Genomic DNA, 27,784 nt, shown 5'->3' with positions numbered 1-27,784 from the left:
GGCCGGCAGTGAAAAGTTGCGCAGGGTTCAGTAGGATAAACAGAGCCAACAGCCGCCTTGACCTTCAAATTCATCCATTGTGTCATAAGGTGGCAATTTTGAGACTCCGTGATAGCATCCACGGGATAGCTGGCAGGAGCCGTCAAGGCATGCTCCGGCTGAAGCAGCTCGGTGGAAGCCACGCTGCTTCTGCGCTGAGATGGCGGGGTAGCTTCGGGGGAGGCTTCAGCAGTACGTTTGCTGCGATTTGCTTCTCGTTCCTCTATCGCGTCTACCCTTGCTTGCAGCGCCTGCATTTGGGTCTGCTGCACTTTTTTCCTCCTCTCATGGGATTTGTAACCGCCTGCGTCCGGAAACCCAACCTTCCACGGAATGGAGCCTGGCGTGCCTCGTGTCCGTCCAGGGTGCTCAGGATTCCCGAGGGCCATTGTGAGCTCGTCGTTCTCTCTGTCTGGAAAGAACGTCCCTTCCTGCGCTGCCTCGATATACTGCTTAAGCTTCCTGACTGGTATGTCCATTTGATCGTTCGTCCAAATGCACTTCCCTGTTACAGGGTCTAAGGTTCCGCCAGCCCCGAAGAACCAAGTCCGGCAACGGTCTGGCCAGTTAATTGTCTCTGGTTCGATCCCTTTATCAACCAGATCATTCTCAGTCTTGGACCACTTAGGCCGGGCTACGAGGTAGCCACCTGACCCTGTGCGATGGTGAAACTTCTTCTTCGCAGCATTTTGCTTGTTTGTCGCCGACATCTTCTTACTCTTTTCCGATGTCTTGTGGGCCACAAATGCGGGCCAGTGATCTCTGATCTTCTCATATCTGCCCTTGAATTCTGGTGTCTCATTATTTTCGACAAACTTATTCAGCTCTTTCTTCCACCTCCTGAATAGTTCTGCCATCCTCTTAAGAGCAAAAGACTTGATTAATTTCTCTTTAACTGGGTTCTCTGGATTATCCTCTAGCGGTAGGGTGAAATTTGACTTCAGCTCAGTCCAAAGATCATTTTTCTGCATATCATTGACATAAGACACCTCAGGGTCTTCTGTAGCCGGCTTAAACCATTGCTGGATGCTTATCGGGATCTTGTCCCTAACCAGAACCCCGCACTGAGCAACAAATGCATTCATTGTTCGGATGGGTTCAATCGGTTGGCCGTCGGGCGCGATTGCTATGATGTCAAACTTTTCATCCGAGCTCAACTTTTTCTTCGGGCCTCGTCTCTTTACCGAAGTTGTGCTCGATCCGGAGGGCTAGAAAAAAGAACAAAGACTTAATTAATATGTGTACATACCAAAACAATGAATGCATCAATCAGCTAGTCAGCACAGGCTTAACTAATATATATACCTGGCCGGACTCGGTTCGGTCACCGGAGCCGTCATCACGGTCTCCTTCTTGCACCGGCATTGGGTCACCGGAGCCGTCCTCATGTTCTTCTTCTTGCACCGGCATTAGGTCACCGTAGCCAGCTTGTTCACTCTCTCCTTCCAGACCATCGGTTTCGTTGAGAAACAACGAGACGACATCACTTCCTTCTGCGATTATGTCCCTCAACAACGCTTCTTTTGCTTCGTCTAGGGCGGTGTCCATAGTTTCTACAAATATTTACAACATGGCAATTATTATTCAAACATGACAGATGGATATATTAGTGCCAAACGTAGAACTAGCTACCTAATCATAGTAAGCTATCGGGAGGGGGTATACATCGACAACGACGACACTACATCTATGTCCCTCGACGACCCTCGTTCCCGATAAAAAGAAGAGGAAGAAGAAGAAAAAAAAGAGGAGAAGAAAGAATAGAGGAGAAGAACTCCTCTATTCTTTCTTCTCCTCTTTTTTTTTTCTTCTTCCTCTTCTTTTTTTATCCTCTTCTTCCTCTCATGTTCGAGAGGATCGCCGAGGGGTGGGGAGGTTGCCTAGTGTCAAAGGATTCAACAAAACCATGTCTTCATCATTAGGCGAAAGTAACATGTGCATGATGGTACGAAGCTCTTCAAAGTTGTTTTGGAACGGAGTCCCGGATAGGATAATTCGCTTTTTGGTACAAAGTTCAGCAAGAGCCTTCCGAATATCGCTATTTGGAAGGCCTTTGCTGAATTCGTACCAAAAGGCGGATTATCCTATCCGGGACTCCATTCTAGAACAACTTTGCAGAACTTCATACCAACATGACCTGGTTACTTCCGGCTAATGATGAAGGCATGGATTTCTTCAATACTTTGACACTAGGAAACCTCTCTCGACCCCTCGGCGATCCTCGACCCCTCGAACCCTCGACGACCCTGGAACCCTCGACCCCTCGGCGATCCTCTTCTTCCTCTCATGTTCGAGAGGATCGCCGAGGGGTCGGGAGGTTGCGTAGTGTCAAAGGATTCAACAAAACCATGTCTTCATCATTAGGTGAAAGTAACATGTGCATGATGGTACAAAGCTCTTCAAAGTTGTTCTGGAATGGAGTCCCAGATAGGATAATTCGCTTTTTGGTACAAAGTTCAGCAAGAGCCTTCCGAATATCGCTATTTGGAAGGCCTTTGTTGAATTCGTACCAAAAGGCGGATTATCCTATCCGGGACTCCATTCCAGAACAACTTTGCAGAACTTCGTACCAACATGCCCTGGTTACTTCCGGCTAATGATGAAGGCATGGATTTCCTCAATACTTTGACACTAGGAAACCTCTCTCGACCCCTCGGCGATCCTCGACCCCTCGAACCCTCGACGACCCTGAAACCCTCGACCCCTAGACGACCCTGGAACCCTCGACCCTCGACCCTATAGAACCCTTGAACCCTCGACCCTTGACCCCTTAACGACCCTTGACCCTCTACCCTAGTTCCTGACCCTCGACCCCTCGTCGATCCTCGGCACCCTCGTTCCCGATAAAAATTAAGAAGAAGAAGAAGAAGAAGAAGAAGAAGAAGAAGAAGAAGAAGAAGAAGAAGAAGAAGAAGAAGAAGAAGAAGAAGAAAGAGGAGAAGAAGAAAGGAATAGCTAGAGGAGAAAATCGAAGAAAAAAAAGAAGAAAAAAAGAGGAGAAGAAGAAAGGAATAGTGGAGAAGAAGAAAAAATAGAATATATTATTCTATTTTCTCTTCTTCTCCACTATTCCTTTCTTCTTCTCCTCTTCTTTTTCTTCTTTTTTCTTCTTCTTATTTATTTCTCCTCTTCTTCCTCTCCTCTTCTTCTTCTTATTTAGTTCTCTCGACCCCTCGTCCCTCTCTCATGTTGTCGGGGAGGGGGTATATCGACCTCCGCTCATGTTGAAATTATCGGGGAGGGGGTATATCGACCCCCACCCCCCTCATCATGCATATATAGCTACCACATACATATATACAATGAAAAAAATTACATATATGCAACAAAAACATTAATACACATATGAACAAAAAAATACATATATGAACAAAAACATGGTGTGAACAAAAACATTAATGTAATAAATCTAATAAGAAATTAATCTAATAAAAACATGCTCTGAACTTACATATAGCCACATACATACAAATATACATTATATATATATATGAACAAAAAAATTAATCTAATACAAAATCAAAACAGAGCCGGACCGGCGCGGCGGCTCACAGCGGGGGCGTCTGGCGATGGCGACGGTGGGGGAGGCAAGGGCGCCGGCGGGTGGGGGCGGGCCGCGGGAAGGGGCTAGGGCGCGGGGCAGGGGCCGGCGCGGCGACGACGTGGTCGGCGGCAGGGGCGGTGCGACGACGGCACCGGAGGCAGGGGTGGCACGGCGACGGCGTCGGGGGCAGGGGCGGTGCCGCGACGGCGTCGGAGGCAGGGGCGATGATGGCGACGGCGACGAGGAGCAGTGCTGGGCGTCGAGCACGAACTGATGGTGAAGTTGTGAAATTTTCACAAGTCCAGCTTATATACCGACAGCATTGGTCCCGATTCGTGGCACAAACCGGAACGAATGCCTCCCTTTAGTCCCGGTTGGTGCCACCAACCGGGACCAAAGGCCTCTTTTCAGCAGCCCAAAGGGCGGGAAGCGGCGGCCTTTGGTCCCGGTTGGTGGCACCAACCGGGACTAAAGGATGGCATTAGTCCCGGGTCGTAGCACCAACCGGGACTAATGCCCCCCTTTAGTCCCGGTTGGTGCCACCAACCGGGACCAAAGGCCTGTGCTGCCCCGAACCCAAATATTTAGTCCCACCTCGCTAGTTGAGAGGGAGGCGCACCTGCTTATAAGGTGCGGTGCGCCTTCCCTCTCGAGCTCCTCTCTAAAGCAGGCTTTCGGGCCTAACACTGCAATCTGTGCCTGTGGGCCTACTGGGCCTCCCGCGGGCCTGAATCCTGGCCCATGGTAGGGTTTCTAGTCGTATTCAGGCCGTGGGGGCCCAGTAGGTGGCACTTTTTTTGTTTTTTTGTTTCTACTTAGAACTAAATACTTATAGTTTTGTAGTGTTTTCTTTTTTATTTTAGGTCACAAAAATTATAAACTTTCTGTTAGTGCCATTAGTTTTAAAATTTGAATAGTTTAAATTTGATTTTTTTTAAATTTGTGTGAATCACTAGTTTATGAATAACTTTACTATAAAAATTGATTTTTGAGTCAATCTTTTTCCTGCTATTTAATATTACTGTGTTTTATCATTATACTCAATTTGGTAATTTTAGTTAGTCATAACAAATATTATAGGGGTGAGCCCTATTTTTTTCAAGTTTTTTTGTTTTGTTTTCTGCATTATTTATTTCCTTTTGTTTTTTGCTTTATTTTTTAATTCTTTTTGCTTTAAGTTTTAGAAAAATTATAAACTTTCTGTTAGTGCTATTAGTTTTCAAATTTGAAAACACTTTTTTAGTTTTTTTGTTTTCTTTGTTGCTTTATTTATTTTATTTTGTTGCTACTTACAACAAAATACTTATTGTTGCTATTTTTATTTTTTTCCAGTTTTTTTGTTTTGTTTTCTGTATTATTTATTTTCTTTTGTTTTTTGCTTTATTTTTTAATTCTTTTTGCTTTTAGGTCAGCAAAATTATAAACTTTCTGTTAGTGCCATTAGTTTTAGAAAAAATATAAACTTTCTGTTAGTGCCATTAGTTTTCAAATTTGAATAGTTTAAATTTGAACATAGATGCACCTATAGAGAAAATTCGACCTAAATTCATAGTTTTCAAATGAACTCTGAAAAAAGTTGGCATAGCATACTCGCCTGTTACAAATTTGGCATGGTATCATCATAATAGTTGCGGGAGAAAGTCTTCACTTTTTCTTCGCTTGTGTCATTTTCTTATTGCGCCGTAACCATGGATAATCTTCATTGTTTATCAGGATGCTTGGGTCAGCCTTGACATTGAAGGGAGGAATTTCGTGAAACTTTTCATAATCTTCAGACATGTCTGTCTTGCCGTCCATTCCCAGGATGTCCCTTTTTCCTGAGAGAACTATGTGGCGCTTTGGCTCATCGTATGATGTATTCGCTTCCTTATCTTTTCTTTTTCTCGGTTTGGTAGGCATGTCCTTCACATAGATAACATGTGCCACATCATTGGCTAGGACGAACGGTTCGTCAGTGTACCCAAAAATTTTCAGATCCACTGTTGTCATTCCGTACTGTGGGTCTACCTGTACCCCGCCGCCTAACAGATTGACCCATTTGCACTTAAACAAAGGGACCTTAAAATTAGGTCCGTAGTCAAGTTCCCATATGTCCACTATGTAACCATAATATGTATCCTTTCCGCTCTCGGTTGCTGCATCAAAGCGGACACCGCTGTTTTGGTTGGTGCTCTTTTGATCTTGGGCGATCGTGTAAAATGTATTCCCATTTATCTCGTATCCTTTGTAAGTCAATACAGTCAAAGATGGTCCCCTGGACAACAAGTACAACTCATCACAAACAGTGTTGTCACCTCTGAGACGTGTTTCCAACCAACTGCTGAAAGTCCTGATGTGTTCACATGTAATCCAGTCGTCGCACTGCTCCGGGTGTTTGGAGCGCAGACTGTTCTTGTGTTCATCGACATACGGGGTCACCAAGGTAGAGTTCTGTAGAACTGTGTAGTGTGCTTGAGACCAAGAATATCCGTCCCTGCACATTATTGAGTCTCTTCCAAGAGTGCCTTTTCCAGTCAGTCTCCCCTCATACCGCGATTTAGGGAGACCTATCTTGTTAAGGCCAGGAATGAAGTCAACACAAAACCCGATAACATCCTCTGTTTGATGGCCCATGGAGATGCTTCCTTCTGGCCTAGCGCGATTACACACATATTTCTTTAGGACTCCCATGAACCTCTCAAAGGGGAACATATTGTGTAGAAATACGGGCCCTAGGATGACAATCTCGTCGACTAGATGAACTAGGACGTGCGTCATGATATTGAAGAAGGATGGTGGGAACACCTTCTCGAAACTGACAAGACATTGTGCCACATCACTCCTTAGCCTTGGTACGATTTCTGGATCGATCACCTTCTGAGAGATTGCATTGAGGAATGCACATAGCTTCACAATGGCTAATCGGACATTTTCTGGTAGAAGCCCCCTCAATGGAACCGGAAGCAGTTGCGTCATAATCACGTGGCAGTCATGAGACTTTAGGTTCTGAAACTTTTTCTCTGGCATATTTATTATTCCCTTTATATTCAACGAGAAGCCAGTCGTGACCTTCATACTGAGCAGGCATTCAAAGAAGATTTCTTTCTCTTCTTTCGTAAGAGCATAGCTGGCAGGACCTTTATACTGCTTCGGAGGCATGCCGTCTTTTTCGTGCAAACGTTGCAAGTCCTCCCGTGCCTCAGGTGTATCTTTTGTCTTCCCATACACGCCCAAGAAGCCTAGCAGGTTCACGCAAAGGTTCTTCGTCACGTGCATCACGTCGATTGAGGAGCGGACCTCTAGGTCTTTCCAGTAGGGTAGGTCCCAAAATATAGATTTCTTCTTCCACATGGGTGTGTGTCCCTCAGCGTCATTCGGAACAGCTAGTCCACCGGGACCCTTTCCAAAGATTACGTAGTGTAAATCATTGACCATAGCAAGCACGTGATCACCGGTGCGCATGGCGGGCTTCTTCCGGTGATCTGCCTCGCCTTTGAAATGCTTGCCTTTCTTTCGACATTGATGGTTGGTCAGAAAAAATCGACGATGGCCCAGGTACACATTCTTCCTGCATTTGTCCAGGTATATACTTTCAGTGTCATCTAAACAGTGCGTGCATGCGTGGTATCCTTTGTTTGTCTGTCCTGAAAGGTTACTGAGAGCGGGCCAATCGTTGATGGTCACGAACAACAACGCCTTAAGGTTAAATTGCTCTTGTCTGTGCTCATCCCACGTACGTACACCGTTTCCATTCCAAAGCTGTAAAAGTTCTTCAACTAATGGCCTTAGGTACACATCAATGTCGTTGCCGGGTTGCTTAGGGCCTTGGATGAGAACTGGCATCATAATGAACTTCCGCTTCATGCACATCCAAGGAGGAAGGTTATACATACATAGAGTCACGGGCCAGGTGCTGTGATTGCTGCTCTGCTCCCCGAAAGGATTAATGCCATCCGCGCTTAAAGCAAACCATACATTCCTTGGGTCCTTTGCAAACTCATCCCAGTACTTTCTCTCGATTTTTCTCCACTGTGACCCGTCAGCAGGTGCTCTCAACTTCCCATCTTTCTTTCGGTTCTCACTGTGCCATCGCATCAACTTGGCATGCTCTTCGTTTTTGAACAGACGTTTCAACCGTGGTATTATAGGAGCATACCACATCACCTTCGCAGGAACCCTCTTCCTGGGGGGCTCGCCGTCAACATCACCAGGGTCATCTCGTCTGATCTTATACCGCAATGCACCGCATACCTGGCATGCGTTCAGATCCTTGTGTGCACCACGGTAGAGGATGCAGTCATTAGGGCATGCATGTATCTTCTCCACCTCCAATCCTAGAGGGCATACGACCTTCTTTGCTGCGTATGTACTGTCGGGCAATTCGTTATCCTTTGGAAGCTTCTTCTTCAATATTTTCAGTAGCTTCTCAAATCCTTTGTCAGCCACAGCATTCTCTGCCTTCCACTGCAGCAATTCCAGTATGGTACCGAGCTTTGTGTTGCCATCTTCGCAATTGGGGTATAACCCTTTTTTGTGATCCTCTAACATGCGATTGAACTTCAGCTTCTCCTTTTGACTAATGCATTGCGTCCTTGCATCGACAATGACCTGGCGGAGATCATCATCATCGGGCACATCGTCTGGTTCCTCTTGATCTTCAGCAGCTTCACCCGTGGCAGCATCATTGGGCACATCGTCTGGTTCCTCTTGATCTTCACCAGCTCCCCCTGTTGCAGCATCACCGTATTCAGGGGGCACATAGTTGTCATCGTACTCTTCTTCTTCGCCGTCTTCCATCATAACCCCTATTTCTCTGTGCCTCATCCAAACATTATAGTGTGGCATGAAACCCTTGTAAAGCAGGTGGGAGTGAAGGATTTTCCGGTTAGAGTAAGACCTCGTATTCCCACATTCAGTGCATGGACAACACATAAACCATTCTGCTTGTTTGCCTCAGCCGCATCGAGAAACTCATGCACGCCCTTAATGTACTCACGGGTGTGTCTGTCACCGTACATCCATTGCCGTTCATCTGCGTGCATTATATATAATTAAGTGTCCAAATTAATAGAAGTTCATCATCACATTAAAACCAAAGTGCATACATAGTTCTCATCTAACAACATATAGCTCTCCAGAGCATCTAATTAATTAAACCATACATTGAAACTATGTAAAACATTTCAATGCGAAAACAAATGCGATCATAATCGCAACCAAGGTAACAATTGATCCAACGGCATAATGATACCAAGCCTCGGTATGAATGGCATATTTTCTAATCTTTCTAATCTTCAAGCGCATTGCATCCATCTTGATCTTGTGATCATCGACGACATCCGCAACATGCAACTCCAATATCATCTTCTCCTCCTCAATTTTTTTATTTTTTCCTTCAACAAATTGTTTTCTTCTTCAACTAAATTTAACCTCTCGGCAATAGGGTCGGTTGGCATTTCCGATTCACATACATCCTAGATAAATAAAATCTATGTCACGTTGGTCGGCATAATTTTCATAAACAATAAATGAACCAATAGTTATAAAGATAATATACATACCACATCCGAATCATAGACAGGACGAGGGCCGATGGGAGCGGATACCAAAACCATCGCACTATATAAGATGCAATAATAAATGTAAGAAAATGATACAAGTATCTATCTAAACATACAAGTAAGAATATTTTTCCTTTCAGAAAGAAGATAAGAACAAGAGGCTCACCACGGTGGTGTCGGTGATGAGATCGGCGCGGGTGATCGACGGCGGCAAAGACGGGGACGGGGCGTGACGGACTGCTAAATCTAGACAAATCTCGAGGAAAATGGAGCTTGGAGGTCGAGCTTTGAGAGGAGAAAGATTAAGTAGTGTGGCTCGGGCATTCCATCGAACACCTCATGTGCATAGGAGGTGAGCTAGAGCACCACAAAGCCCTCTCCCCCTCGGCCAGAAAAAACAGAGCACTGTGCTCTGCTCTTGCGCGAGGGGGTATATATAGGCACCTCATTGGTCCCGGTTGGTGACATGAGCCGGGACTAAAGGGGAGCCTTTGGTCCCGGTTCAAGCCACCAACCGGGACCAATGGTGGTGGGCCAGGAGCGAGGCCCATTGGTCCCGGTTTGTCCCACCAACTGGGACCAAAAGGTCCAGATGAACCGGGACCAATGGCCCACGTGGCCCGGCCGGCCCCCTGGGCTCACGAACCGAGACCAATGCCCACATTGGTCCCGGTTCTAGATTGAACCGGGACTAATGGGCTGACCCGGCCTGGACCAAAGCCCTGTTTTCTACTAGTGAACATAAACAAGCAAATTGAAAAACTTTGGTAAAACCATGATAGAAGTCTCCAAAATCTGATATTTCAATATAAGTTCTACTAAATGGGGTAATATGTGTCACAAATGTACAAACTACAGGGTAAAAAATCGAATTCACTAAAAAATCACGCTAAGCATAGCCAATCTCTTAATTCGAGGAGAGATTGTCTTGTGCAACAAGGGAAAAAGGTTTTGTTTGCGGGAAACAAAGAAAAAATCATTACATAGTCAATCCCTTAATTCTTGTACCAGAACCAAACTACCCGCCTCCTCCATCTAAACCACTCCGTGGATCCATATCGGTGCAACTAGTTAATTCCTCCCCTTCACGACCGATCACGAGCAGGGAGTCTATCAGCAGGAGATGCCGTCGCCATGGAAGAGTACGGCAGCCCTGGTGGACGCGAGGTTCTGCAAGGGCCACACGACAACGTTAACGGTGACCAGATTGAAGTTCTCGCGGGGCTACGGGTTGGCCGTCACGGTCACCGCCAGCGGCGCGGTCGTGATGTAGGTGGAGCCCTCCTACTTCGGTGGCGACCGCGATCTGCGTTCGTTCCTCTTCCTTGACGTCGTGTTGGGTCGCCCCTTGCTCTCTGTCGAGGAGTGCCCGTCGTCCGTGTGGTGCGTGGGCCGATGGGCCAGCTGTTCCTCGCTATGGACAGGGCAGGGATTTTCGAGATGACGACCAACGTCGATGTATTCCTCGGCAACAACTCCTCCGTCGAGGAGGCGCCTGATTTGGCTGTTGAGAGCAGCCACTACGGCAACGCGATGACCGTCTCCCGCCGTGCCTCCGCCGTTGCCCAGATCGACAAGAAGAGGAGCTACTTTTGGGGCGCGCTGGGTGGACAGCACACGGAGAGCGTGGGGGTGAGTGAGGGAGTCCTGGATTAGGGGGTGTCCGGATGGCCAGACTATACCTTCAACCGGACTCCTGGACTATGAAGATACAAGATTGAAGACTTCGTCCCGTGTCCGGAAGGGACTTTCCTTAGCGTGGAAAGGCAAGCTTGGCGATACGAATATGGAGATCTCCTACCATTGTAACCGACTCTATGTAACCCTAACCCTATCCGGTGTCTATATAAACCGGAGGGTTTTAGTCCGTAAGACAACACATTCATACACAACAATCATACCATAGGCTAGCTTCTAGGGTTTAGCCTCTCTAATCTCGTGGTAGATCTACTCTTGTACTACCCATATCATCAATATTAATCAAGCAGGACGTAGGGTTTTACCTCCATCGAGAGGGCCCGAACCTGGGTAAAACTTCGTGTCCCTTGCCCCCTGTTACCATCCGGCCTAGACGCACAGTTCGGGACCCCGTACCCGAGATCCGCCGGTTTTGACACCGACATTGGTCCTTTCATTGAGAGTTCCTCTGTGTCGTCGCCATCAGGCTCGATGGCTCCTACGATCATCAATTGCGATGCAGTCCAGGGTGAGATCTTCCTCCCCGGACAGATCTTCGTCTTCGGCGGCTTCGCACTGCGGGCCAATTCACTTGGCCGTCTGGAGCACATCGAAAGCTACGCCCCTGGCCGTCAGGTCAGATTTGGAAGTTTAAACTACACAGCTGACATCCGCGGGGACTTGATCTTCGTCGGATTCGAGCCACTGCCGAGCGCGCCGCACTGCCCCGACGAGCATGATCTAGCTCTGCCGCCGAACAGTGCCCTGGAGGCCGCACCCGCATCAGCTTCGACCCTTAATTCGGAGCCAACTGCGCCGATCGAGGATGGGTGGTTGGACGCCACCTCGGGGGCTGCGATCTCAACGGCGATTGAGCCGAACACGAGCCCCGTACTCTGCAAGACTCGTGACTCCAAGGAGCCAGACTCCGAACCCTCCGCGCCCCTGCCGATCCAATCCTATTGGGCGCCGATCATGGAGTTTACTGCCGCGGACATCTTTCAGCACTCGCCTTTCGGCGATATCCTGAAGACACTGAAGTCTCTCTCTTTATCAGGAGAGCCCTGGCCGGACTACGGTCAGCAAGGTTGGGATTCGGACAATGAAGAAATTCAAAGCCCACCCACCACCCACTTTGTAGCCACTGTCGACGACTTAACCGACATGCTCGACTTCGACTCCGAAGACATCGACGGTATGGACGCCGATGAAGGAGACGATGAAGAACCAGCGCCTATCAGGCCTTGGAAAGCCACCTCGTCATATGACATATACATGGTGGACACCCCAAAAGAAGGAGGTGGCGATGGAACAGCGGAGGATGACCCCTCCAAGAAATAGCCTAAGCGCTCGCGTCAGCGGCGCCGCTCAAAATCCCGCCAAAACAAATACGGTGATTCCAGCACGGGAGATAATAATACTCCAGAAAGCGCCGAAGAAAACCCCCTCCAGCAAGATTTAGCACAGGAGGATGGAGAAACCATCCCTCATGAGAGAGCAGCAGACAGAGAGGTCGAGGACGATTTATATGCCTCCCTCCGAAGACGAGGCAAGCCTCGACGACGACGAATTTGTCGTGCCAGAGGATCCCGTCGAGCAACAGTGTTTTCAACGCAGGCTTATGGCCACGGCAAGAAGCCTCAAGAAAAAACAGCAACAGCTCAAAGCTGATGAAGATTTGCTAGTCGACAGATGGACTGAAGTCCTCGCGGCCGAAGAGCATAAACTCGAACGCCCCTCCAAGAGCTACCCAAAGCGCAGGTTGCTACCGCAATTAGAGGAGGAAGCACTTGATGCGGCCGACCGGCCACCTCATGGCCGCGACAGAGAGGCCTCTCGGCCCTCCACTCATGCCGCACCCCGTACTAAGGCACGGGAGTATGCACCGGACTTACGAGATACGTTGGAGGACAAGGCAAGGCAAACAAGATCGATCTACGGATCGCGTGGGCGCCCCACGGCTCGAGACGGTAACCGTCACGCCGGCCACAAATTCGGCAGGGCTGAACACAGTAGACAAAGCTCATTGGAGCTACGTCATGATATAGCCCAGTACAGAGGCGCCGCACACCCACTATGCTTCACAGACGAAGTAATGGATTATCAAATCCCCGAGGGTTTCAAACCCGTAAACATCGAATCATATGATGGCACAACAGATCCTGCGGTATGGATCGAGGATTATCTCCTTCATATCCACATGGCCCGCGGCGACGATTTCCACGCCATCAAATAACCCCACTCAAACTTAAAGGACCAGCTCGGCATTGGCTTAACAGCTTGCCAACAAGATCAATCAGTTGTTGGGAGGACCTGGAAGCCGCATTCCTCGACAATTTCTAGGGCACTTATGTGCGACCCCCAGACGCCGATGACCTAAGTCACATAATTCAGCAGCCAGATGAATCGGCCAGGCAATTCTGGACACGGTTCCTAACAAAGAAAAATCAAATAGTCGACTGTTCGGACGCTGAGGCCCTAGCAGCCTTCAAGCACAATATCCGTGACGAGTGGCTTGCCCGGCACCTTGGACAGGAAAAGCCGAAGTCTATGGCACCACTCACGACACTCATGGCCCGTTTTTGCGCGGGGGAAGACAGCTGGCTTGCTCATAGCAACAATATGACAAAGAACCCTGGTAATTCGGATACCAGGGATAGTAGTGGCAGGTCGCGTCGCAACAAGCAGAAGCGCCGCATTAACAGCGACAATACTGAGGATACGACAGTTAATGCCGGATTCAGAGGCTCTAAATCCGGTTAGCGGAAAAAGCCATTCAAAAGGAATCCTAGGGGCTCGTCCAGTTTGGACCAAATACTCGACCGCTTGTGCCAGATACATGGCACCCCCGAAAAGCCGACCAATCATACCAACATGGATTGTTGGGTGTTCAAGCAGGCAGACAAGTTAAATGCTGAAAATGAAGACAAGGGGCTGCATAGCGATGACGACGCGGAGCCCCGGCCGCCGAACAACAGCGGATAGAAGGGTTTTCCCCCACAAGTGCGGACGGTGAACATGATATACGCAACCCGCATCCCCAAGAGGGAGCGGAAGCTCGCGTTAAGGGACGTATACGCGATAGAGCCAGTCGCCCCAAAGTTCAACCCATGGTCCTCCTACCTGATCACCTTTGATCGAAGGGACCATCCCACTAGCACCCGTCACGGCGGATTCGCCGCATTGGTTCTAGACCCAATTATTGACGGATTTCATTTCACTAGAGTCCTTATGGACGGCGGCAGCAGCCTGAACCTGCTTTACCAGGATACAGTGCGGAAAATGGGCATAGATCCCTCGAGGATTAAGCCCACCAAAACGACCTTTAGAGGCGTAATACCAGGTGTAGAGGCCAACTGTACAGGCTCAGTCACACTTGAAGTGGTCTTCGGATCTCCGGATAATTTTCGAAGCGAGGAGTTAATCTTCGACATAGTCCCATTCCACAGTGGCTATCATGCACTGCTCGGGCGAACCGCATTTGCCAAGTTCAATGCAGTACCGCACTACGCATACCTTAAGCTCAAGATGCCAGGCCCCTGAGGAGTAATTATGGTCAATGGAAACACCAAACGCTCCCTCCGAACGGAGGAGCACATGGCGGCCCTTGCAGCGGAAGTACAAAGCAGCCTCTCCAGGCAGTTCTCCAGTCCGGCCACCAAATTACCGGACACCGTCAAACGCGCCCGGAGTAACCTACAACAAGACCGCCTGGCACGATCTGAGCAGGCGTAGCAATGCGGCCCCAACTCCAGCCCTAGCAAAAAGCCGACGCCAGTGCTTCGCATACATAACTACGCTCTAGAAATACCATGGGTACATGGGGAGGGGCACCATCACATCACGCCTGAAGCACGGCTTAAACCGCACCAGGGGCTACCGATTTTTTAATTTTCTCTTACTTTCAGGACTCCATTCTTCGGAAGGCCTGTTCGACAGTTCAATTGCCGCACAAACGATGCAAGAACCAGGGAAGCAGACAAGCCATGCCGCATTACGGAACTCACAGGTGGTCTCTATCACGAGCAGTATACCTGTTTCGCATATTATTCCGCAGCTTGCCCCTGGAACGGACATGTTACCTAGTCCAACCTTTCACTTATCACATTATTTGTATCGTTCTGCTTTGATCGCAGCCCTTTTTAATAAACAATGCATAGCTTTCGTCTATTTTTGCATTACCTTTTTTCTTTATATGTTCCTTAACGACATGTTGCACCCGTACACGTTGGTACGGCCAAAATACGCCAGGGGCTTTAGTACCCCTCAATATGGTGTGAGAAGTCCGAACACTTTAAACAAGTGTGGCACCCCGAACTTATAGAATTATATGCATCGGCTCCGAATCATGTCTTGGATCAATAGTTGGGTTTGCCCGGATCCTACATTTTGGTGCCTTACGTTCCGCTATATGGGCTAAGGTAGCACTAGGAGAACCACTGCGATTGTGCCCCAGTTGAGCTGGGTCGAGCACCTCAGTGGAGAAAGCTAAAACTGATTGTCATGATGAAGCGAGAGCTGGTCGCTGTTCAAGAGGTTTTTCGAGTCCCTAAAGACTTATGCCGCTTAGGGCGAGGTGCCAGCTCTGTCCGGCCAAGGCGTGGATAGCGCCCCGAACTCGGTCTTCCGAATACCAAGGGCTTCGCCGAAATTTAAAATTATAGAATTCTATGGCTAAGTGAGAGTGTTCACGCATTATAGTACGATTGCCTTGTTCGTTGGGCTGAGCGCCTCCCTCGGAGGACCCCAAACATGGGAAAAAGAGCGCTCAGGTTTATCCCCGAACACCCCAGCACTAGCGGCACGGGGGCAGAAGCCGACGACTCACCATCTCTCAGAATTGATAAACAGCCGCACAGAAGGTAATATTTTAAATTCCAACAGCATTGCTTAGCGCATATGAACAAGTTTTCAGCGCACAGGACAAAACGAGCAAGTTTCACTCAAAAATTACATCCCTAGAACATTCATCTGCCACAAGGCAGGCACCATTCAGAACATCCTTATAGTAATTCTCGGGCTTGCGATGCTCTTTCCCCGGTGGTGGCCCGTCCTTCACAAGCTTCTCAGCATCCAGCTTACCCCAGTGCACCTTAGCACGGGCAAGGGCCCTATGGGCACCTTCAATGCAGACGGAGCGCTTGATGACTTTGAGCCTTGGACAGGCCTCCACCAACCGCCGCACCAGCCTGAAATAGCTCCCAGATAGAGCCCCTCCAGGCCACAGCCGAACTATGAGGCCCTTCATGGCCTGTTCGGCTGCCTTGTGGAGCTCGACCAGTTGCTTCAGCTGGTCGCTCAGGGGCACGGGGTGTCCGGCCTCAGCATACTGAGACCAGAACACCTTCTCTGTCAAGCTGCCCTCCTCGGCTCGATAGAATGCGGCGCCATCAGACGCACTCCAGGGAAGATCTGTGAATGCTCCTGGAGAGCTCCGGATTCGGGTAAGTAACAAGTAACTCATGTTTATGTGTTTGCTTTGCATAAAGAATGCCTTACCCGCCGCTATCTTCTTCACCTCATTCAACTCCTGGAGGGTCTTCTGGGATTCGGCCTTGGCAGACTTGGCATTTTCAATAGCCACCGCGAGCTCGGACGCTCGCGTCTTTGAGTCAAGCTCCAAACTCTCATGTTTTTCCATGAGAGCCTAGAGCTCTTGCCGCACCTTGCCAACCTCGGCCTCATACTAATCCCGCTCGGTGCGCTCCGTGGCCGCCCTCTTCTCGTCCTCGACCAGCGCTTGCTTAAGGGTCGCTACCTCAGACGTGGCCCCTACAATAGCCACGATAATCCTGTCATTTTTTGCAACTACACCTTTTTATATATATATTTAAACAAGGTATTTCTTACCTTCATTGTCCTCGAGCTGCTTCTTGGCACGCCCGAGCTCTTGCTCGGACCGCTCGAGGTTCTTCTTTAGTGTGTCCACTTCCGCAGTCAGTGCGGCGGAAGCAAGCAGAGAAGCCTGCATACGCATATTGACTCCTTTTTGTTAGACTCCTGTGAATTTTATTTGATCCTCTATTCGGCTTTTCTTCCCGAACACCAAACAGAGCATCAGGGGCTATTGTCTATGCGGTAATATTATTTACACATTCTTTACTTACCTCAAAGCCTGTTAAAAGGCTAGTACAAGCTTCAGTCAGTCCGCTCTTTGCGGACTGAACCTTCTGAACCACCGCACTCATAATGGTGCGGTGCTCCTCATCGATGGAGGCACCTTGGAGCGCCTCAAACAGATTGTCCGGCGCCTCCGGTTGGACGGGGGTCACCGGCACGGTGGGCTTGTTCCTCTTGGAAGGAGGTCCCCCGCCGGACTCTGGAACCTTTGAAGGTTCCGGAGCGGTGTCCGGCCTAGAGCCGAACTTGCAGCCCTAGGGGGTTTCATCCCCTTTACTCCTGGAGTCTGGGAGGTCGCCTCGCGGCGCCTCCAGGACCACCTCCTCCCGTAGGGCGGGGGGAGGAAGCCGTCGGAAGCGAGTTTACATCCGACGAGTCCAGTGAGCCGCTCGACGACGCGTCGAGCCGGTCTTTGGGTGGGCTACATAAGCATATTCGACATAAGGGAAAGCTGTGCAATAAACGAATACTATGAATTACTCTGGCATCCGGATACTTAAGATTTGGCCAGGGGCTTGGCCCTGGGCGCCCACTCCTCTCCGCCGTCGTCGGCGTCGGTGGAATAGTCCGGAGGAAGGGTTTTCCCCTTCTTGGACCCTTCGGCCACCCTAATTGGGGCGGCCTTTTTTTTCTTCCCTTCCCCCGCTGGAGGGGGAGGGGTCTCTTCTTCCTCCTCCTTGTCTTCGCGGGAGGAGTGCGTCTTGGATTCGTCGGATGATGAATCCGACACCTCCGGGCGTCGGGCACTCTTTCGAGTCCCCGTGGCCTTCTTCTTGACCTTCTTCTCCGGCACCACATAGGGTGCCGGAACCAGCAGCCTCGCCAAGCGAGCGTCCGCTGGGCCTTCGGGCAAAGGAGCCGGACAGTTGATCTGTCCAGACATCACCTGCCAATCCTGTCAAAGGTAAGGGAGCTTAGATCCCGCATGGGGTCAAACTATGAAGAACTGATACCCTGTAAAAGGAAAAAACAGCTTACCGCAAGAGCGTGACGCTGCGCACTGAATCCGCGATCCTCAGTAGCGGATGCGGGAGCCTCGGCGCCCTTGAAAAGCACCTTCCAGGCATCTTCGTACGTCGTGTCGAAGAGCCTGCTCAGAGTTTGGTGCCGCGCCGGGTCGAACTCCCATAGGTTGAAAGCCCGTTGTTGACACGGGAGGATCAAGCGGATGAGCATAACCTGGACTACGTTGACAAGTTTGAGCTTCTTGTCCACCAGAGTTTGGACGCATGTTTGGAGTCTGGTCAGCTCTCCTTTTTTACCCCACGACAGGCCTATCTCCTTCCAGGAGGTGAGCCGCGTAGGGGGTCCGGATCGAAACTCGGGGGGTGCGACCCATTCGGCGTCGCGTGGTTCGGTGATGTAAAACCACCCCGATTGCCACCTCTTCAGGGTCTCCACAAAGGAGCCCTCGAGCCATAGGACGTTGTCCATCTTTCCCACCATGGCGCCTCTGCACTCCGCCTGGTTGCCGCGCACCACCTTCGGCTTGACATTGAAGGTCTTGAGCCATACGCCGAAATGGGGGCGGATGCGGAGGAAAGCCTCGCACACGACGATAAACGCCGAGATGTTGAGGACAAAGTTCGGGGCCAGATCGTGGAAATCCAGGCCGTAGTAGAACATGAGCCCCCGGACAAATGGGTGGAGAGGGAAGCCTAGTCCGCGGAGGAAATGGGGGAGGAACACCACTCTCTCATGGGGCCTAGGGGTGGGGATGAGCTGCCCCTTTTCGGGAAGCCGGTACGCGATGTTGTTAGATAGGTATCCGGACTTCCTCAGCTTTTTGATGTGTCCCTCCGTGACGGAGGAGACCATCCACTTGCCTCCCACTCCGGACATGGCTGGAGAAGGTTGAGGTGGGGAGTGCGGACTTGGGCGCTGGAGCTCGAGTGCGCAAGAATGGATAGGTGAAGGAGGAAGAAGGCATAGGTGAAAAGGTGGATCCTTATCGCCTTATATGGGTGGACGCGACTACATGTCTCCACCAGCCTGGTAAAACTCGCTTATCTCCAAGCGCTGTAATCAATGGCGTGGTTGGGTTACCCACGCCCGTATTGATGAGAATCCCGGGATAAGGGGACAAGATCTCTGCTTTAACAAGACGTGTCAACGAAACCGCCTCGCATGACGCGCTGAGGTGGGATAATGAAACGACTCGAATAAAGGGTTGGCCGTGGTGTGTCACGCTACGGAATACGTCAGCAGATTAGATTTGTGTAAATATTATTCTCTCTACGGAAATATGTGGAAACTTATTTTGCAGAGCCGGACACTATCTTTGTGTTCAAAATCTTCTATGAAGTACTTGGAGGAGGAACCCGCCTTGCAATGCCGAAGACAATCTGCGCGCCGGACTCGTCGTCATTGAAGCCTGGTTCAGGGGCTACTGAGGAAGTCCTGGATTAGGGGGTGTCCGGATGGCCGGACTATACCTTCAGCCGGACTCCTGGACTATGAAGATACAAGATTGAAGACTTCGTCCTGTGTCCGGAAGGGACTTTCCTTGGCGTGGAAGGCAAGCTTGGCGATACGAATATGCAGATCTCCTACCATTGTAACCGACTCTATGTAACCCTAACCCTATCTGGTGTCTATATGAACCGGAGGGTTTTAGTCCGTAGGACAACATACACATCAACGATCATACCATAGGCTAGCTTCTAGGGTTTAGCCTCTCCGATCTCGTGGTAGATCTACTCTTGTACTACCCATATCATCAATATTAATCAAGAAGGACGTAGGGTTTTATCTCCATCGAGAGGGCCCGAACCTGGGTAAAACTTCGTGTCCCTTGCCTCCTGTTACCATCCGGCCTAGACGCACAGTTTGGGACCCCCTACCCGAGATCCGCCGGTTTTGACACCGACAGTGAGCCCAGGCGTCGACCAAGCGTTTGTCGTGGCACTCAGTGATTCTTGACCAGATGCATAATCTTGATCATGGTCCACGCTGTTCATGTGGACCTTGCAGATAAATAGAACTCTTGATTACTGGCATTAAAAAGAAATTAAGACCGGTCTAGCTGGCGGCCGGGCGCTCGCTGCGGCTCGCAAGCGGCCGGCCTCTGGTCCACGCGTCTAGTCACTGCCACATATTAAAGAAAGCAAAATTATTGTAATTCAAAAGTGCTAAAAGGACATTTCTAATTAATTATCCCTATGTGGTTTTTTCTCACGTGATGGATGTCTGTTCCCCATGTTCGTCCCTAGTGCATTAATTTTTGGTTTTCAAAATTATAAAAGGCACATCTTCTAAACCGTGTATCAAAATTCAGATCCGTTTTCATCGTTAAAACCCTCGTGATGTTCTCTTCAAAAATAGAATCCGCATGGGGATGTTTCGACGAACTAGTCTTTCTGCCAACTAAATTTCAATGTGTGTGCAACTAGACTACATTGTCGCGCCAACTGAGTATATGTGTGTGCCAATAGTCCTGCCAACTAAACATCAATGTGTCTGCAACTAGACTACATTGCTGCGCCAACTGGGCATATGTGTGTGTGTCAATAGTCCTGCCAACTAAACATCAATATATATGCAACTAGACTACATCGACGCGCCAACTGAGTATATGTGTGTAACTAGTCCTGCCAAGTAAATATCAATGTATGTGCAACTAGACTACATTGTCGCGCCAACTGAGTATATGTGTGTGCAACTAGTGTCTTGTGAACTGAACATCAATGTGTGTGCAACTAGACTATATTACAAGCCAATTAAGCATATGTGTGTACAATTAGTCTTCCTGCCAACTAAACATCAATGTGTGTGCAACTAGACTACGTTAAAAGCCAACTAAACATCAATGTGTGTGCAACTAGACTACATTACAAGCTATGACAATTCATATGCGACTATGAAGACCAGATTGTGCAACTCTGTGGCCATGCATGTGCCAACTAGGACTACTATGTGTACAACTACAACTACTATGGATGCAGCTCCAAAAAACTGGGTTTGAAAAAAATTGCACCATGCAGTATTAAAGTTGCACAAAGCAGTACTAAATTGCACAATATAGCGTCAAAGTTGGCATAAAAAAATTCGTCAAAACATACTCATGCGGGATCTAGTTTCAAAGATCTCGTCGCAGAGAATTCAACTATTGCATGGGATCGGGCATGGGAAGGCTTTCGCGGGGATGGGAATGGGAGTCCAATACTTGCCTGCGTAATCCCATTGCCAGCGTGAGTTGTGTGCATCTTAGTTATGGAGAGGTTGCATGTTACTAATCATGCTTTGTGTCCTCTTGATGCTACATCTTGAGATAACAAATGCGCCATTTATCAGAAAAAAAGTTGTTGCTACCACCTCCCTCTCATCCCCACTGCGACACTAGTGACGCCTGACGCCTCGTCCAGTCGTGCTAGTGTGTGAGTTTTTCTGCATTTCCGTGTCAAAGAATAGTGAATTGAATCAATTGATGTCATTTACTTGCAGTCAGCTTGGCATTTTTTTATTTATGTAGTCAGATCTCATATGTGTGACTCGATGCTATTTACTTCCTGAACCTGAATATAAAGTTAATTTGTCGTATGAATTGATGCCATTTACTTCTTGATCCTAAATATGTGGTCAATTTCGCATTGTGATTGTGTAGTCACCGGTTACATGTATGAATTGATGCCATCGTGTAGTCACTACTCAACTATTGCGTATTGATGCTTATTTTTGTTGTGCCTTCTTTTGTAATTGTAGAACTGAATGTGAAGAGGAAGGGTGACATTATGTCATTTTTTGGAATTTTGAGGCTAGAACAAGGAAGGTTGTAGCCGAAGTGTAGACTGAAACTGAAGATACTGGAATACATTGTCCTGATTCCCAACCTCTAGTTCATTCTGATGTAGACATTGACATTGATAAATCAGGAATAGGATGTGAGAGTTTTCTTGGGGTTGTTCATGTTACCAATACATCTTCATTGCCACTTAAAGATGCAATTCAAATCTTGCTTAAAGATCATCATTTGACTCATAGTTAAATACGTGGGAAGGGATATGAAGGGGGTGGCAACAGATCATGGTTTATTCTCCCTGTGCGTATTACATAGATCATGGTAGATTCTCCCTGTGCGTATTACATCAATTGCTTTGCACATTAACTTCAATTGGTCATATTGTGTGCCAACGGACGGTGGATTATGTATGTGTGTGGTTTTTTGATCATATTTCTTACTTGCTCAATATTGTTGGGGTTTCTTGTAAGTGCCATGACTCATGACATGTTTCGAGATGTTAGAGCTCAAATAGTTTTGGTACCACATGTAGGTGAGGGTGGTTTTGATCCACCCTCGCGCGTTTTCAGACGATGCCCATCCATGGGCCCCACGTAGTTTAGGGCTTTGATTGGCAACAAGATGGGGTAGACCATGGTGAATTACTCTTAGTTTGTGATAGGGTAGGTAATGCATGGTGTCATGCCAGGCCAAGTTTAAGCAATACCCCACAACTTCAAAGTGGCAAAATGCTGGTAATTAATTGGACAGAGATCGTGAAATTGGAGCATAGAAAGGGTGATGAAAACTAACCCAAACAGAATGGATAAGGAAAAGGAAAAGGAAAAGAAATAACATGCAATGCGCCACACTATAAAACATTTTTGAACTAAAAAATAGGTTTGGAAAAAATAGAGTACCTGTAAGCCGAGTGTCGTTTATCGGGTAACCACCTTACATCTAGCTCCGTCATGAAGATGTCTACGATGTACATGATCTCCACGTGGAAACGATCATTGCCGAGCCCTAATTGCAAGCCGAGTGCATTTTTTCTATATGTCGAGTGTTGTACAAAAGCCAAGAACCTTTTTTTTACCCACTCGACTTATTTAGACATAAAGCGAGTCGCTTTTTGTTGTTGTGTGTTTGCCATTCCATACTCGCTTATGTGAATGTAAGTCGAGTACCCATGTTTCTACACTCGACTTATGGCATTGTAGTGGATACTATCATAGTAGGGGGCTGCCAAACTAATTTTACATGTCCTTGATGTTAATCTGAGATTATCTCAGCAGGCAAGATTAATGCATGTCTATGCGTTACTCCCTCCGTTCCTAAATATAAGTGTGTTTAGATATTTTAATAAGAGACTAAGCAAAATGAATAAATCTATACTCTAAAATATGTTTATATCCATTCGTATGTAGTTCATAATACAATATCTAAAAAAACTTATATTTAGAAAGAGGGAGTAAATGTGATAGGTTGTCCTGCCGTATACATATGAAGATGCGACCGTCGATCTACAGAGATGACGCAGCAAAGCGTGTGACAAACTTCTAGTAGAAATGAACAATGGAGGAAGTTGACGTCTGGAAGGAAACGAGAAGCGGCTGAAGTCGGTCAAGTTTGTCCTTTCAAGGATAAGTCGGTTATTTCCTGAAAAAAAAAGACAAGTCAGTTAAGGTTTTATTTTTATTTTTAGGGAAGTGTTAAGTCGGTTAAGTGATGTTTCCATAAATCTGTACTTACTAATAAAGCGGCTATCGTTTCTGGTCGTCCGTCATTAAAATTACCCTATGAATTGGTAAAAATTACCCACCAATGCCATCCATAAGTGGGAAACGATTCAAGTTTTCGGACCAAAAATCACCGCCTCCTTCGTGGTAATATAGAAGCACGACGAAAATATGTCATAGAATGATGAGTAGGAGAGTGGTTGGTTGATCTTCTCCCGTAGCCAGGAGACTAGGGTTTGAATCCCAACTTCCACAATTTTTATCTTTCTTTTCTCATGTATGTGTTCATGGGCCGGGCCGGCCCATGTGCAGAGCTTTACTCCCCTGTTTTTTTTCAATTTACTTTTTTGTCTTTTCTTTTCTCGTTTTCTTTTCTTTATTATTTCTTATTTAAATTAATTTGGGATTGTAATATTCTAAAAGTTGCGAGTTTTTTAAAAAAATGTTTGAGAAATCATAAAAATATATGTGAATTCCAAAATGTTTAGGAAATCATAAAAATTTTGCAGATTCAAAAAATGTTGGTGGTTTTGCAAAACTGTTCACAATATTATAAAAAAAATCACAATTTGGAAAAAATGGTCGGGAAATAAAATCATGTTCATGATTTTTAAAAAATGATCGTGTATTCAAAACATATTTGGGAATCTGAAAAAAATGTCCATTCACAAAAATAAAAATAAAAATTTGTTCCCCAATTATTTTAAAAAAGTTCGTCGATTCAAAAAAATGTTTGTTGAGTCAAAAAAGGTTAATGAATTCGAAACCGGTTCATACATTTAAAAAATTGTGAACAAAACTAATGTTCATGATTTTTTTTGAGAAAATCAAAAATTTCAAAACAAAATTGTCGATTCGAAAAATTGTTCACTGATTCAAAAGTATTTTATGTCTAGGATTTGATTAGTTTTTCGAAAGTCTTTATATATCTTGGCGTTGGGAGTAGTTCGTGGTCAATGAGGTTTGTTTTTAAAGTTTTAAACGTTCCCTTGCGCAACATAATGATAAGTGTGGCATGCACTGGCAAATTCATAGCCTTGAGATTTACCGCGGAATGCATTGTGATCACGTGGACATCGCGACCATCATCGGTTTGGGTGAGAAAAATAAATAAATGGCAACATGGTGAGCCACTATGTTAAAATAGAGTATGCTTATACATCACGATATTGAGTCATACTTATTTGGCGAGCCATAATTTTTTGTCTCCCGTTACAACGCACGGGCATATTTATTAGTAAATTGATAATTAGGCTAACAGCCTATTAGTAGTTCATTGTGCACCTGACCCTAATCCAGACGCGAGATAGGAGAGGTGTTTAACTTGTACTCGTATTAGATTCTATCTCTTCTTCTGTTCTAACTCTTCTACCGAGCTTCCGTAATTCCATGATGAATCCTAAGCGATCTCCTTTCGTGTAAGCCACGGCTGTTCTCTTATTAATACAAACCACACGCGGCCCTCAGGGGTTACACGCTTCCATCATACTCCCTCCGTCCCAAAACAGCGATTCCGATGTCGCCCTTCGGGAAGTTCTTGTTCTGCTTGACCCTGCTCGCCGCATGGCGCCTCAGCTCGACCCTGTTCACCGAGGCGCCTCCAGCTCCTGGTGTTGACCCCGCGTTCAGGAACGCATCGTGCCTGGCTCTCGCCAGGGAAGCCGGCGTCCGGGCAGAAGGCGGCACGGGGAGCAACTTCGTCATCTCGCCGCTGTCCATCCACGCGGCGTTCGCGAAGGTGGCCGCCGGCGCGCGGGGCGACACGCTTAACGAGCTCCTGCGGTTCCTTGGGTCGGCGTCGCTCAACGAGCTGCACCGCGCGGCGGCGACCGAGCTCGTCGGCAGGCTCAACGGCATAGCGCAGACGTCCTTCGCCAGCGGCGTGTGGGTGGACCGGATGCTGGCGCTCAAGCCAGAGTTCACGGCCATCGCCGCGTCGCGGTACAACGCCACGGTAGAATCCGTGGACTTCGTGTCGGGGGCTGAGCAGGCGAGGCAGCGCGTGAACGCCTTCGTGGCGGACGCGACCAACAAGCAAATCCTCCAAGTCCTGCCTCCGGGCTCCGTCAACTCCGGCACGGCGGTCGTCCTCGCCAACGCGCTCTACTTCAAAGGGGCGTGGACACAGCCGTTCGATGTCTCTACGGCGCCGTTCCACATCCCAGGCGGCACCACCGTGCGCGTGCCATCCATGACGACAAGCGAGTCACAGCAGATCGCGGTCTACCCGGGCTTCAGGGCCCTCAAGCTGCCGTACAAGAACGATGTGCAGCAGCAAGCTGAATTCTACATGCTTATCCTACTACCGGACAGCGAGACTGAGATCGAAGATCTGTACGACAAGGCTGTGTCGACGCCCGAGTTCATCAAGACGCACACGCCGACAAAGAAGGTTCCAGTCGGGCAGTTCATGGTCCCCAAGTTCAAGTTCACATCCGAGTTCGAACTGTCATCGGACATGCGGAAGCTTGGTATCTCTAGGGCTTTCCAAGGCGGCGACTTCTCGGGCATGATGACCGGCGGGGAAGGGATTTCCATCACCGGGGTGTACCATAAGGCCACTATCGAGGTGGACGAGGTAGGCACCGTGGCCGCCGCTGCCACGGCCGTCCTCTGCTTTGGTAGTGCGGCTCCTGGGGCACCACGGGATCTGGTCGATTTTGTGGCGGATCGACCTTTCTTATTTGCCGTGGTAGAGGACGGGACAGATGCAGTTTTGTTTCTTGGTCACCTGGCTAATCCTCTCGCTCACTAGATGAATAGTAAATGATTATTCTATAAAATGTGGAATCCTTTGTACAGTATTGGAATGAAATCATTAGGGGTTTGATGTGCAGTATTGGAATCTTATGGGTTTTTTTTCTTCATAGAATACATTTGTACTCTATTTTGATGGGGAAAATTTTCCTTCCAGTCAAACCTCTTGCAAAAATTTCTTTGTTTTTTCTGGGCTACCAAATACAATTCTATCCAAATTTCTTTAGTCTTGTAATCCTATATACAGAATACAAAAGGACATGTCACTCTACTCCCGCGTTTTTCCTATTCATGTATTTTGAAAATCCGGCAAATTACGACAGATAAAGAGAACCAAACATGGCACAAATTTTCCGTGCAACAACAAAACAATTGATAGGTGATGATATATACAAAAACTAGCTAGCCCGGTTACGAACACTCCTCGATCTAAATCATGTATTTGTTATATTTTTTTCAAGTGCTTGATCCGCGGAATTGAACACTCACTATCAGTCAGGACTCTAGAGTCTAGACTGACGCAAAACCGCCGAAGGAGAGAACTTGTGAGTTGGGGGTAAAAAATCTCAGAGGAAAGGTTTCAACTAATCTATATCTATACCTCTATATCTATATCTATACCTATTAATAAAGTAAGGTGCGTTTTTCCAATTTTTTCATCCGTTCACCTTCGAAAGTATTTTTTTTATCTGAGATGGTACTAAACTTTTGTGCATCTATCCGCTAGAAAGAAATTTTTTTTTCCAGGATTACGTATTTGGGCCACACACGCTCTGGCCCAGAAAATAATATTTGTTTTAGTGACATGTTCACAAATCCAAAATAATATTTTCGTCTAAGAATTTATTTTGAATGTTACCCATTTAAAAAGATTAAAAATCGAAATTTTTGTGTTTTTATAAAAATTTCATGTTTTCAAAATATTTTTTGTGAATTTCAAACACTATTAATGTTTCTAATTTTCTCCTTTTTTCCAAATATATTGGAATTTCCTAAAATCAATTGTCGCATCTTTTGAAAATTGTTCGTTATTTAAAAAATTGTTCACGTTTCCAAGAATATTCGCCAATTCATATTTTTTTCGAATGTCAAAAAAATATAAAAAAATCTAATCTGATGCTATAGTATTTTATTAAATATTCGCCCTGGCCATTGGTTAGCGGTGCGTGGTCGTTTTATGTTGGTTGACTATAAATGAAAGAAATTGTGGGCACATGTTAATAAAAGAGAGTATGTTGCTTGGCTTTAATTATAGCAAAATTATGGGCACTTGAGCACTAAAATAATCAAAGAGAATAAACCCTAAAAAAGAAGGGACATTCATGCCTTATTATGCTAATGAAACGGGATTGATGCGTTGCAATTAATAATCCACCTGGTTACGCCGGCGTAGGATACAGTGGTCGAAACAACCGTGTCCCGAAGGTCGCCGCGCAGCCACTAAATGAGTAGGCAGGCACAACCTAAAGATAGAGGCAGACCCAGATGGAAAAAACATGAGTTGGGTGCTCGCCACCAATCCAACCAACCCCATCACTATCGAGATTTCCCGTGTCAAACATGTCCAGCGAGAAGACCATAACTCCTCTGTCGCCTTCCATTGTGGATACCTTTTTTTGGACCACACATCAATTCTCTTTCTCGTTGCTTC

General features: G+C 47.3%; 1 protein-coding gene across 1 annotated transcript; it reads left to right on the top strand.

The window, feature by feature from the left end:
* Window positions 1-24,879: 24,879 nt before the first annotated feature.
* LOC125506249 (putative serpin-Z12) lies at window positions 24,880-26,131 on the top strand. The gene has a single exon (XM_048671105.2). The coding sequence runs from the start codon at window positions 24,893-24,895 to the stop codon at window positions 26,129-26,131; it is 1,239 nt and encodes a 412-aa protein (XP_048527062.2). The 5' UTR covers window positions 24,880-24,892.
* Window positions 26,132-27,784: the final 1,653 nt, after the last annotated feature.

This window comes from Triticum urartu, chromosome 5A (genome assembly GCF_056163025.1).
Source record: "Triticum urartu cultivar PI428250 chromosome 5A, HENAU_Tu73, whole genome shotgun sequence".
Taxonomy (NCBI): Eukaryota; Viridiplantae; Streptophyta; class Magnoliopsida; order Poales; family Poaceae; genus Triticum; species Triticum urartu.
Note: the sequence above shows the minus strand (reverse complement) of the source record. Positions and strands in the feature narration are given on the sequence as shown.

What these genes read in the sequence shown, in the direction of transcription:
- LOC125506249 (XM_048671105.2), top strand. Translation starts at nt 24,893, where the DNA reads ATGTCGCCCTTCGGGAAGTTCTTGTTCTGCTTGACCCTGCTCGCCGCA.